At 34.4% G+C, this 14655-nt stretch overlaps 1 protein-coding gene across 1 annotated transcript; it reads left to right on the forward strand.

Moving 5' to 3' along the window:
• The first annotated feature begins 4417 nt into the window (after window positions 1–4417).
• On the forward strand, window positions 4418–10728 carry LOC127075398 (probable ADP-ribosylation factor GTPase-activating protein AGD13). Its single transcript, XM_051016875.1, has 9 exons — window positions 4418–4618; window positions 5032–5116; window positions 5494–5575; window positions 5764–5839; window positions 8321–8484; window positions 8726–8852; window positions 9106–9222; window positions 9347–9442; window positions 10275–10728. The coding sequence occupies exons 2-9, from the start codon at window positions 5071–5073 to the stop codon at window positions 10554–10556; spliced, it is 990 nt and encodes a 329-aa protein (XP_050872832.1). The 5' UTR covers window positions 4418–4618; window positions 5032–5070; the 3' UTR covers window positions 10557–10728.
• Window positions 10729–14655: the final 3927 nt, after the last annotated feature.

Below are 14655 nucleotides of genomic sequence, written 5' to 3' on the forward strand. Positions count from 1 at the left end.
GATCTTGTTCAATGTTAGTTGCAATGCAACTGTGAGGTGGGTCTATTGAAGTGATCTCCCAAGAGTCATTTTTATTTTTGTAAGACGCAGCCAAACGAAACTTACAAAGCATGTTACGACATTCGATAACATACCTTCTAGAATCAATGTGTTTCACTGTAAAATCATCAGAGTTGTTCATGTGGAATTTTTTGATAGCTAGAACACATTCTTCTTTGGTACGAAACATATCTCCCACCTTTAATTCGCCTTCTGATCTCGGATACGAATTATAGAAAACACTGTTGGATGTTTCATCGTCGTGCAGATCCATATTTGTCATATGTTGAGGCAGATTGTAGACATGACTAGGAGGTATTGGTGGTGGTTGATCATCATCTTCAATGTCGTTGTTCAGCATGTGATAAACCTGTATCTCGGTCTCCTCTTCTTCTTCATTAACGACGTCCACTTCTGCTTCTGCTTCTGGGTTGACGTCATCTGACCATTGTGGATCAAATTCACCAGATTCATCCTGACTGGTTATTTGAGACTGCTGAGATGGTATACATGATTGAAGAGTAATGTACAACTCAATACAGTTGCAGCCTGAATGTTCATGACTAACAAACATGTATTCAACATCTTCATCGTCTCGTACCTTAAGGGGAAAAAACTTGCATTGACTATTCTAAAAAAATATTGGATTTTGATACGTGATCTTTGACACAATACCCGATCCTATATAGGATTGTATTCTTTTTTTCAAATACAAGAAGGTTGCGTTTCTCTTGATCGTCAGTCTAATGGTATCAGTGTTTCGAAAACAAAAACCATACAACTCATACTCGTATGTTTCACCGTTGCAGTGAACGTTGACACTGTATTTTGGTGAAGATGACATTGTGCAGATGAAAACTATTGTCTTGCTGCAGATGAATGTGAGTGAAGTGTCTTGGATGTTGATAGTAAGACACTTAAATAGGGGAGTGAAGTGTCTCACATGCTAGCTAGTTCAGACTGACGTGTCGCACATGCAAGCTAGTTCGAAGTGACGTGTCTTACATGCAAGCTACTGCGAAATGATGTGTCAACCATGCAAGCTACTAAGAAGTGACATGTTCAGCATGCAAGAGAGAGGACAACCACGTGTCATACATGCAGACACACACTCCAAATGAATTGGCACCCCCATTCATTCCTTGCACATGGGCGCCAATCCATTTGGCGACACCTTGTCAAATCATGCATGCAGACCTCGAAACCAAGCAATCAGACCTAGGTCTTGCATGCATGTCCCTATGGAGGCGCCAATTTGAATGGAGACACCTCTTAAAGGTTGTACATGGTCTCCAATTCAATTGGAGACACCATGCAAGCACAACTTTTCATGCTCCCATTCATTTGCCTATAAATACATCCACTCCATCAACACTTCTTCCACACCATCACTCTCACTACTTCTTCTACAATACTTCTTCTACAATCTTATCTGCAACAACTTCTTATAGTTTCATCTGTACCAACCACCCGACAAAATGTCTATCCTCACAATGGGCGAATCACATAGAGGAACGGTTGCAAACATCACAACATATGTAAGTTTTTTCTTTTGTTAGCTTTTCTTCTTTCATCTTCACCAATCCCCTTTTATTTTAACATACCAACTTAGTCAAGTTTTTTGTTCTTTCTTTTATAGGATGTATCAAGGTTCCAGACTCGGGTCCACGAATATGTCCATATGGACCCGATGATTCAACCTTATGTTGAACTCACCGGTTTTGGTCATATAAGCAAGATTTTGTCTTGGTCCGTAGATAACAAATTCATTCTAGCTTTATGTGAAAGATGAAGATCAGAGACACACACATTTTGGTTCCCAACCGACGAGTGTACCGTGACGTTAAAAGACGTCTACATGCTTTTGGGACTACCCATTGTAGGTAAGACTGTTAATGGTAAAACCAACTATGCAAATTCAATTTGCACGGATCTCTTGGAGACTGATTTTGTTAGATGATAATGCAAGAGGTCAAGGTATACTACTTTCACGCCTTAAGTCGTACTATAATAGTTTATACTTAGATGAGCATTCTACCAAAGATGCTCGAATAATAAAAACTAGGTGTTACATTATGCTGTTAATTGACTCGTTTTTATTTCCCGAAGGTAGTGGTTCTAGCATGCATATTATGTATTTACCTTTACTTAGACATGTAGATAGAATATGAAGTTACAGTTAGGGATCTGCTTGTCTAGTCTATCTCTATAGCTCCTTGTGCAAAAACTCACACAAAGACACATCTACATTTTCTGGATGTGCTGTTTTGCTACAAGTATGGGGTTGGTCAAGACTACCGTCCCCAACGCCCATCAACAACAACCTTTTCACATTTCCGTATGCACAAAAGTAAGTTGTTTAAATTGCTTTATCTTTACTTACTTCTTTAAAGATTATTATCTCTAACTAATATTTTTTGAATTTTTGGTGTAGATGGTCTGCACGTGGTATGAGTTACAACAGATGTCCAAGACACTGTATTACTCAGTATCGCAATCTATTGGATCACCTTCGACCGACAGACGTAAGGATAATAACTTAATTATTTCGTTATATTTTGTTAACTTTTTCTACCTATATTATAATCCTATCTTCTTTCACATTTCAGTTCATTTGGCGTACATACCTTAATTTGGATCATGACCATGAGGTCAACACTGAAGACGTGGTCGTATGGACTGCATGCACACCGATATGCCCAACAGTGATCGTGTGAAGCTGCAGTCCGGTATGCCCCAAAACGTCCCAGATCCCCCAGCTAGCCTAGGAGAATGGCATATGCGCAAAGTTAACGACCAATGGAACTTCAATCCATGGCAAAGCTTCGCAAGATCGGAGTGTCGCAAATGGAAGCATCGCCATGACCATGTCTTAAATGACGCAGTCATGCCAACTGAAGAAAAACCAAGCCGTACTTATATGGCTTGGTACAGATCGATTGGTTTTCAGTTCATCGCCGAGGATATGTACTTGTACGACCCACTCCAGATGACTTACACACCTGACACGTCAACATCAAACCCCCAACAACAGTGTCAGACTGGATACACACAACCCCCTGTCCGTCAAACATTCCGTTCAACCAACACACAAACATACAACCAAAACATGCCATACACCCAACCCCAATATCAAGAGCATACCTCATACCACCACTAACAAATTAACCATCAACCTGAGACCGAACATCGCTTCACACCCACCCCATCACCCTACCAAAGTCACCTTAGCCAGAACACCCAACGATCATTCAACACCAACCGCCCCTCCTCCTACCATAGCCAAGAAGCCCAAATCTCACAAAACCAAAACATCCAACAACCATATCTCTACCAAACACCCCAACAACCTTTCCAACCTTTCCTCGACGCATAGTTCACACCCATGTCTCCTTTCAACCGTCCAGGTCGCCCATCAAATAGTCAAGCACAACCCAACTTCTCTGGCATGGGTCATGAGCTCAGCTGCGGCGGTACACCATCGATGCATACTGAAGACTATGCCGACTTGTCTGACTACCTCAACAGGCCTTCTCCTGTAGTTGGTAGTGACGCTCCTGGCCCCTCAGATGCTCAAACACCGATACTGAATCATCAACGTGGGTTAGGGCCACGGGTTAAGGTAGCCAGAGGATGTGGGACCGAAGGTCGGTTAGGTGATCCCGGTCATCACCATTAGGCTTTTTGTGTAAACGAAATTTTTTATTAATATTAATTGGTCCTATTTCAAATTTATCTATCACGTATACCATTTACAAAAAAAAAATGCATTTTACACTGAGGTGCCAATCCAATTGGCGCCTCCTATCAACTTGCCTTAGCCAATCCAATTGACGCCTCCATTCAAGTATTTAAGAGGAGTCGCCAATTGAATTGGCGCCTCCTCCTAAAAATGGGGTAGTTTGAGATTTTTTTTGAAATTAGGGTATTTTGGAAATTTCCTTTAAAAAGTGAATTATTTTTTTTAAAAAAATCGATAAACATAACCCTTTTTTTTTCTATTTAAAAAAAAGGTTTTTATTTAACTTTAATTAATGTTTTGGTTCTCATATTTTAATTTAATATAAAAATTAAAATACAAGTTTTGATATTTTTATATTGATTAAAAAATTAAAAAATGTTATTAACTTTATATAAAAAAATTATAAAGTATGGTTAGAAATTAAATATACATAGTATAGCTAAAAAAAAAAACTAAAATAGAAGAGGATAATAAACAATAAATAGTATAGTTAGGAAATAAATATATACATTTTTGTTGAAATTTTAAGTTGACTTGTAATATAAAAAAAAATATTTTAAAAAATCGATTTATAATTTAGGAGAGAGGATAGTTATTTTTGTTTTGACATTATAAAAAATTCTGTGTAGTTGAACAGATTTATTGGTTCTATCTAAAAATGGGGAAAAAAATCGTACTAAACATTTAATGATATAGTTTGAAAAAAAAAAACGAATGTAATAATAAATCAAAAAGTGGGTTATCATCAAAATCATCACCACCACCCGCCCTCGTCGCAATCCTGTCTCTCTCGCTAATTCTGCCATTCCGATTCCTTCATCTTCTTCCTTTTCACTGGTAACGTAACTTCGCCACTTTCTCATTCTGATCTCAATTCCACACTCACACAGATTCCCATTTTCAACCAATTTTACCATATCATTCATCATCAATTCTAACTTACCATGCCGTTTTCTTTTTCTTCTTTTCGATCCATATCCTAAAACCATCTTCCTTCACAATTTAGGTTCTGATCGCGTCAATTGTCAATTCCGATTGTGTACATTTCTGATTAATATGTAATCATTTATGATTATTCATTTCTGATTGTGTTCATGCTTTGTAATAATTAGTAATGTAGTGGATATGTTTTGCAATTAGAGGTTTCCTTCTACGTTTTGGTTTGTTGGAATCATTTTGTTGTGAAAAGCTGAAAATAAATATTTGTATTTTTTTCATTTCTAAGCTGTTGTTTGTTGTTTGACTGTTAGTTAAAGGGGTTGCAAACTGGATGATTGTGGCCTTGTAGCATGTCAGCTAATAATCACCTAATGGATCTTGGAAGGCCCGCGTCAGGTATTTTATCATACTTAATAGAAAATGGAACATGCATGCACTGTCAATGTAAAATAGTTTATATTAGTTTTAGATTGGCGTCCAATGATACCATTGTGTAGTTATTTTTTAAAAAGGTGATTACAAAGTGATTTATATGTATATTAATGAGGTGTTTGTCATTCTGAATATTTAATATTATGACTGCATAAGTACAATTAGTGACATTTTACTATTAACCCACTCTCTAAGTGGATGTGTTTGGTCCTTGATGAGGAAGACATGAGGTAAGATTATTTGGTAAGCTAATGAAATTAATAAAACAGACCAGGGGCTTTTTCAGAGCAATTTTCATTTGTTTTTCTTGAGAAGTTGAATGATTGGCAGGCCTTTTACAGGTAGAAGAAGATTGAAAGATTTATTGCTTCAGAAGGATAATCGTATTTGTGCTGATTGTAATTCTCCAGATCCTAAATGGGCGTAGGTTTTTTGTTCCTGCACTCATGATTTTTGTGCTTTATTTTAATAGGTGGGCAGTTTCATCCTTTTTTCGGATGAACTTGAATGAATATGCCCTTAAACTAGGAAGATAGCTTAATGTAAAAATAAAATAAAGAATGTGACATGAATATTGCTACTGTGAATTTATTTTTGAAGGTGATTTTCAGGTCTGCCAACATTGGGGTGTTTATATGCTTAAAATGTTGTGGTGTGCACAGAAGCCTTGGTACTCATATATCAAAGGTAAACCATTAATATGTACCATAATAAAAACGAAAACTATTTACTCGTTTTCTCATTGCTGTTGAAGCATCGTTTCCTTAGTTCACTTTAGTCAGGAATTTTTATTCTTTTTGATGTGAAATGTTTGAAGTTTGAAAAATGATCTTATCCGTTGTTGTCTTCAACAAATTTAAAAAGTTGACAACTCATTTGTATGGATTATTAATTTTCCAGAACTTGTGTAAGAAATGCATCTGACATGATATGGAGGAAGAGTAAAAAAATCAATAAACTTCATGACTTGCAAAACACGTTTGTCTTTCAATTTGACATTCACAAGACGTCTTTAAGTACATGAAATTGCAGTTACATGTATTAGATGCATGACATTTCATTAGTTTGGCATTAGCTATGAAAAAATAATGTCTAAGTTAAATTCTCAGTTCTCACTAAGTATTATTCCTCATTTTGGTTCTATTTATAATTTTAAATGTATTTATGGTGGTTTTAACACTCCATGTCTAAAATGAAGCAAACTATCTTAACCAAGGTCATTGAATTCAAATTCAATATAAAAAATATTTGGTTTTTATATTGGAGCTGATTCATTCTTATAAAACCAGCTTATAAGATGAGGGGTGCCGCACTTTATTAACTCATTGCAGGCCTACTCTCTTTTCTGTGCGGGACTTGGATTTTTTCCAACACACTCCCTCATGCCCAACATTGTTGGATTTGGTGGCGGTTCTAAATGGTAGACGGCCCAAATCGATAACCTCTGATTCCATATAAGGTTTTCATATTGGGCTTACTCATCCTTACAAAATTGGTTTGCAAGGCGAGGGTTACTAGGATTATAGAATAAAGGGGAATTATAGTAATTAAAGTAGTTATGAGTTGTTATAGAAGTTGGTTAGTTAGTTTAGGTTGTTATAGAGTATGTGTGTAAATAAGAGAACACAAAGGGTTGAGAGCATCTTTGAATATTTGTAATTGCAAATAAAGTATTCTCTAATGTGAAGGAGAAAGAAACCCTTGAGGAGAGATTCTCTCATATTCTATCCCATTTCTTTATAAAATTGTTGTTTCCTTGGAATCTAATTCTTGGGTACTAACAATTAGTCCGACGTGCTGGATTTTCGAGGAGTGCCTTTTGGATGGATTGCAAGGGCTGAAAAGATTTTCGAAGTGAAAGAAATTCATGGATTTGATAAAGTGCAATGGACGTTCATGAGCTTGAATGCTTGGACATATTGTGGTTTTGTTCTTGGCATTAAGAAAATTCAGATCCAACCTGAGAATCCTTCTACAGGTCTGATCAGAAGATTTGGAGGGCGAAATAGTGGCTGTCAGGAAGAGGGAGCTGCAATAGAGAGATACGAAACCTACAAACAAAATATTGGCGAAATGATAAAACAAGAAAGGGTGCAACCTCTGTGTTCAAGAAAAGTGTCAAAGGGAGTGCCATATCTTAAGGTTGATGGGTTAGGAGGTAAATATGCTCCATAGTATGTCCAACGAGTTGGAGGCACGACCTTCTCCAAAGAAATTGAGGCACTGCACGAACTGTCACAACAGAGCATATATTGCAGTTTTTGGGTCACAATTTTATCCACCAATTCAAAGGGAACAGAGAAAAATTGAGGCTCTAGCAGATGGAGTTCCTTTGGTTGCAGCAGGTTCATCCAACTTTCAACAATGGGATCTTGGAGGAATTTATCTATAGCTATTAAACATGAAGAAACTGAATATATTTCAACCTTGAGGACAAGGTTGTTTTGAGGAGGGATATATTGTTAGGATTATAGAATAAAGAGAAATTGTAGTAGTTAAAGAAAGTAGTCATGAGTTGTTAGAGAAGTTAGTTAGTTGAGGTTGTTATAGAGAGTGTATAAATTAGAGAACACAAAGGGTAAAGAGCGTCTTTAAATATTGTAGTTGTGAATAAAATATTCTCTATTGTGAAGGAGAAACCCATGAAGAGAGTTTCTCTCTTATTTCCTTAAAATCCAATTATTGGGTTTCTAACGGGGGTGTCACTCTTTATAAACTCATTTTAGGTCTTCTCTCTTTTCTATATGAGGTGTCACTCTTTCGCTCAGTTTCAGTTCAGTTCTCATTTTGTTTCCTAAGGTTGTTTTTCTGAAGCATAACTAGCCTAGACTGTTCATTTTTTCATTCAGAGTGCAGTTCTGTCCTTAAAGTTTAGCTTGCAAAGGCAAGCTAATATTTGCATATTAGCATAATGACCTAGGTTTATGGTCGTTCTACCTATTGCAGTCACCCACACACCATTCCTTTTATTATTTTAGAGGTCTATTAGGTGTGTGTGTGTGTGTTAAATAGGATCTTATGCTATGACCTTGTTTTTCCTCTTACACAAACACGATATTGAACAGTATATGTAACCTATTTTTGTTTGCAGTAGGCCGTGTCTATCAAGTTAAGATTGTGCAAATTTGAATATGATTTTTCGTTTGACAGCATTACTTTTACTTTCAGGTTTTGTCTGTGACATTGGATGAATGGTCAGATGATGAAGTAGATGCAATGATAGAAGTTGGGGGAAATGCTTCAGCTAATTCAATTTACGAGGCTTATTTTCCTGAAGGATATACAAAACCCGGACCAGATGCCAGTCACGAGCAGCGCTCAAAGTTTATACGGTTAGACATACTTTCAGATACGCAGTGAATCATCTGCAGGCTGCATCATTTAGTTCCTTTTATAAATCCTATATCTCTGATCACCATGAAGTAGGCAATGCTGAATATTGTTTTTCCTTTCCATCACCCGCTTTCTGGGGCTGAATCATTTATTTTCTTGACATTCTTCTGTTCTTTTGACTAGTCATGTGAATCCTTTAGTTAACTACTTTCATTTTAATCGTGGCTATTTTGGCTGCAGGTCAAAATATGATATGCAAGAATTTTTGAAGCCTAGTTTGCGCATTGTGTCTGGAAAAAGCAGCCTATCAAGTTCTTCCAAAAGTAGTTTCATGGATAGTTTTAGAAGTGCTGGCTCACAGAGAATGGTAACTTCGATTTTGCATTAAGTCTTTTGTCTATCTTACTGCTTTTATGAATGAGGGAGACCAAACTTAGTACGCATATTTTTGTGAACTAGATTTTCACTTGGTTGAATCATTGTTGTACCTGATGAAAGCCTACAAGTTTTATTATGAAAAACAATTTAATATAGATGACATGAAGCATGTTGCATTGTCAATGTAGCTATTCTTGTTAGTGATTTCCTTGGATGGTGATTGATATTGGTGGTGACAACAGGAAGGTATGGTAGAATTTATTGGAATGTTAAAGGTGAAAGTGATTAAAGGCACAGATTTAGCCATCCGGGACATAAAGTCAAGTGACCCATATGTTGTTTTGAACCTCGGCACACAGGTTGGTTGTTCTTCTCATATATTTTATTGAGGAACTGCTGTTTTCTTATCTTTTATTCATAGTTGAAAATCATGAGCGGTGACAGTTTTCTTTCTGAAATTTGATTTGGTGCTATGGCGTACAGACTATACAGACAAGTGTAGTGAAGAGTAATTTGAATCCAGTCTGGAATGAGGAACATATGCTGTCTGTTCCGGAGGATTATGGACAGCTGAAATTGGTATGATTGAATTTTATGTTGTGAGTGATAGACACTAAATTCTGTTTGTATCATATTATAATGGACACCGTGATTGCAGAAAAATTAGTTCCTCCATCCTCATTTCTCAACATCTGACACCTTTTAAAACCAGATCCATTTAGTGTAAGCAACCTAATCCAGTTCAAAGTTACCTTCTGTTACACAGTTACAGCCTTTCTCACCATTGGAAATAAAATATAGTTGCCTTCTAATTACATTTCCTAATTAGTTATAATTTGCAATAGGTTTAAAGCAGAACAAAAGTATGAATTTATGGCAAGAATGAACAAAGTTATACAAACAGTATAACTTCCTCACCTACCTTCCTTGTTATCTTGGTCCTGAACAATCTGATTAGCTCCTTCTGTAAGGGATAGAACTTGAGAATAGCGTCTTTCTCTTGTTATTCTTCATTGCCATGCCAATTTTATTTTCAGCCAGTGACCTGTTTATCTCGGATCAAATAAGAATTTAATGGCATTCACTGTTCAGTATTAAGTAAAAATTTAAGTTGGTTATCTACTGCTGTCTTCTTGATGTAGTAACAAATGATAAATATAATACATACTGCATCGAACATAGCCTTACTACAGCTGTGGTAGAATTGTTGTTCTCTTTAAGTTAATTTCATGTTTAATGAGTTTGATTGAACTGTATATGTGTTTGTGCAACTCGTCTTTTAGCTATACAATCTAAAATTATTTAGTGGAAGTGAAGTAAGAGACGAGGCAATGCAATAAGGATAAAAGAAGATAGTATATTTCAGGTTAGTGAACATGTTATTTAATCTTATCAATTGGCTACGTTGCAGAAAGTATATGATCATGACACATTTTCGGCCGATGATATAATGGGGGAAGCCGACATTGATCTTCAGTCACTAATAACATCTGCCATGGCATTTGGAGATGCTGGAATGTTTGGAGATATGCAGATCGGAAAATGGTTGAAATCTGACGACAATGCACTTATTGAGGATAGTGCAGTCCTAATTACCGATGGCACAGTTAAACAAATGATGACACTCAAACTCCAGAATGTTGAATCTGGCGAAATAGATTTAGAACTCGAATGGATTTCTCTTGATCAATAATAGCTTCTGGAGGAATGTTGTTAGCATATGAAGTAACTTATGTAATTTTTCTCTTCTGCTTTTGGCTCATAAACAAATAAATCTGCCTATTTATGTTAACATCTGTCAAATTATTGAAACAAACATTGAATGCATTTTTCCCATAGAAAAGTGAGAGAGATAGAAAACGTAATTTTGCTTGCATGTTCATAATCATATTACTTTCATGTGTAATTGTCAAATTACCAGTGTGCTTGTCAATTGGTTTATGTAAAACTTCAGGCTGAAAAATATTTGTTTCCCATTCTGAAGCTGTGGGTGTTTGTCTAATATTTTATATTTGGTTTTATGAAAACTTCATAATAAATTTTAGGACGTTAAAAAGAATAGTTTTAAATAATATTTTTATTTACTTTAAGTTTTGTTCAAAATATTCATCATATACCTTTTGTTGTATAATAACTAGACTAGATAGTAATGGTTCATAGAAAAAAAAATTACTAAAGGTTTAAAACTGCAATATGAAATGGAGTATTCAATAGGAAATATTTATGGTTTATTCTCGGCTGGGAGAGACCTTAGGCAACAAGATTAAGTGTATTTTTCATATAAAAAAAATGAATAAGTGTATTTTATCCTTTTAATTTATCTCCAAAAATTTATTAAATAAATTTCATCAATGACTTAACATCTTTAGAGTGTCTTTGAATAAAGTAATTGAATTTTTTAATAAAAATTATCAATTTGTAATTTTGAAAATTTGAAAAAATTAATTTGTAAATTTTAAATTCTTAAGGACTTATTTATATTTTTTTGAAAATTCTAAAAAATGAATTTGAAATTTTCTTAAAATATGAGGACCATCTTAAAAAATAAAAATAAAAATAAAAATAAATAATTTAACATCACATTCTCTATTTTTTTGATGTCTTTTGAAATTTCTTAAAGGTTTAAATAGTTTTTTGAACCATTTTTTATATTTTGATTTTATAATTTATTTTTTTTATTTGAGCCTCTATATCTCATTTTTGTGTTCCAATATCTCACTTTTGTGTTAGTTTTAGTTTCTGAAAGTAAAATTTGCAAAAAATTTTTGAAGGAAAATCCGTAGAAATTCTACGGATGTTAATTTTAAGAACTAAAACCAATACAAAAAATAGATATAAAGACTCAGACAAAAATAAATAAATTACAAAATCATAATAAAAAACTCGCTAATTTATAAAGATCAAAAAATTATTTAAATTTTTTTAAAATTTACTTTATTTTAACAATTTTTATATTTTTTTTTATCTAAATAGTAACTTTTGCTTTAATCATATTAAATTCCCTAAAAAAAATTATTTTTTTGTTAAAATTCTTCATCCAAACACCTTTATTTTGCCTAAATTCTTAACGGGCAAGTATATCTTTTTTCTGTAAGGATGTTATGATGTTCTCGGCGATAAACCAAAAAGAATCTTCATGTATTGAAAGTTACTATATGCCATCTTTTACTCTTTGTGATGTGAGGGTATTTATTCTAAGTGAGATTGTCACTTTTGTTTTTGCATGCCTCGCCTCAAGCCATAGATAGAAAAAGAACCCTCTGAAATGGTGTCAAAGTCAATGGCACTTATTAACAACCAATTATCGATAGTTAATTTATAGCATTCACGCAATTATGACAGGGATGATAATCAAATTGATGTCAAAATATTTACAAAAGTATGTATATTTTTATTTTATTTTAATAAGGATTAAAATTTGAACCACTCGATTTTAATTCAACAATCACATACAAATTGATAGTGGAATAAATTAAGTTGTCAAATACTTGCTCAACGGTCTTTATTATAATAAAAAAATTCATATAATTAATAAATATATTTAAAATAAAATAAAAACATACTCGTATTATAATAAGAACAAGAGGAGCAGTTGATCATTTAAAAGAATGAAGTGGACAAATAAGCGGAAAGGAGAGCTTTTGTTTTTGTTACTTACATTTAATATATATTCAGTATCACAATAAATTTAATAAAACCACAATAAATATTTTGCAAAAACAATCTTTCTTTTTAACTTTTATAAAATTATGACGACTCTCCTAGTCTATTTTTACCAAATTAAATCTCATATCAAATGACTATAATGAGAGCAAATCCATCATAATATCAAATTAGTATTACTACTATTGAATATGAATTATTTCTAACATTATTCTTTAATTCATATTCAGCTAATCAAAACTAACAACACCAATTCCATCTCTCAAGTGGAAAAGTTAATCAATATTGATTGTTTTTGTCAGAATACCTGTCAGGTACTTTTGAATACTATAGTGCATAATTTCTAGCACTCCATTTTGAACCTGATTTCTAAGAAAATGATACTTAGTCTCGATATGCTTGCTTTTTCCATGCAACACTGGGTTCTTTGCAAGATTGATTGCAAACTTGTTATCAATCATCAACTTCAGAGGCTTGTTTACCTTGATTTTCAGATCCTATAATAAATTCAAAAGTCAAACAGTTTGACATGCATCCACAACACCTGCAATGTATTCAGCTTCACAAATTGACAAAACAACAATTGGTTGCTTCTTGGAACACCAAGAAATATGACCTCCCAGATATTTTAAAAAATATTCATAAGTACTTCTTATATCAACTCTGTCTCCACACCGATCAGAGTATGAGTAACACATCAACTCTGAATTAGCCTTTTCATTAGAAGGGAACAAAACTTCATACTTCAGAGTCCCCTTAATATACCTCAAAATCCTGACAACGGTTTGCCAATGAGACCACTTCGGTTTACTCATGAACTTACTAACCATTCCAACTGCATAACAAATACCAGGTATGGTATAATACAAATACCTCAGAGATCCAACCAACTACTTGAAAGTTGTAGCATCTACATCATCACTATCAGGATCAAAATCCAATTTGTGATTTGTTTCTGAAGGTATGGCGGCAGTCTTACAATTCAACAACTCAAATCTCTTCAGAAGTTCAAGTTCATACTTCAGTTGATACAAAATGATAGCCTTCTCAGAGTACAAAATCTCCATCCCTAGAAAATATATCATATTTCCTATATCACTTATCTCAAATTCATTCATCAACACCTTCTTGAATTTAGATATCTCATGTTCATAACTTTCTATTAGCAATATGTCATCAACATGGAGACATACTAGAATCATATTGCCTTCAGAAGTATGTTGAACATAGACACCATACTCCATCTCACACTTTCTGAATCCTTGAAGCTTTAAAAATGAATCAATTTTTAGATTCCAAGATCTATCAGCTTATTTCAGTCTATACAACGTTTATTGTAACATGTACACCATTATTTCCTGATTATTTTTCATAAGTCCAGGAGGTTGTGACACATATACCTCTTCTTACAATGGACAGTTCAGAAATGCATATTTCACATCCAGATGCATCAAAGGCTAATTCCTGTTAGCAGCTATCGCAATCACCAGTCTGATTGTCCCATGTCTCGCTACAGGAGCAAATACTTAAAAGTAATCTAACCAAGGTTTCTGTAGAAAATCTTTTGCCACTAACCTTGCTCTGTGTTTTCCAATTGATTTATCTGGCTTTAGCTTCACCTTGGAAACCCATATGACGCTGATGGCATTCTTGACCTTTGGAAGCTCAGTTAACTTCTAAGTCTTATTTCTTTCTATAGCCTCAAGTTATTCTTTCATGGCCTTCAACCACACTTTCTTCTTGAGCGTTTTTTCAGTACTCACTAGTTCAGAGTCTACTAACATGTCACACTAAATGACTTTTTCCTCAAATTATATTTAAGTATCTTGCAACATGTCAAACTCTACAAACCTTCTTGGAATGATGTATCTGATTTTTTGTGGCCTCTGAACTTGTTTAGAATCTTCTTCGAACGTTGGAACAGTATCAGATGCTGGAACCCCATAAGTACCACCTTCATAGGCATAACCACCTTCAGATTCTGGAATATTCCTAGAGTCTGAATCTCTACCAGAGTCTGAATCACCATCAAAATATGGATTAGAATCAGATTCACCTTCAGAGTCAAACTCGTCTTCAGAGTCAGATTCAACTTCAAAATCATCTTCTGATTCTGACTCATCTTCAGA

The sequence above is a fragment of the Lathyrus oleraceus genome, chromosome 1, assembly GCF_024323335.1.
Source record: "Lathyrus oleraceus cultivar Zhongwan6 chromosome 1, CAAS_Psat_ZW6_1.0, whole genome shotgun sequence".
NCBI classification, from domain to species: Eukaryota; Viridiplantae; Streptophyta; class Magnoliopsida; order Fabales; family Fabaceae; genus Lathyrus; species Lathyrus oleraceus.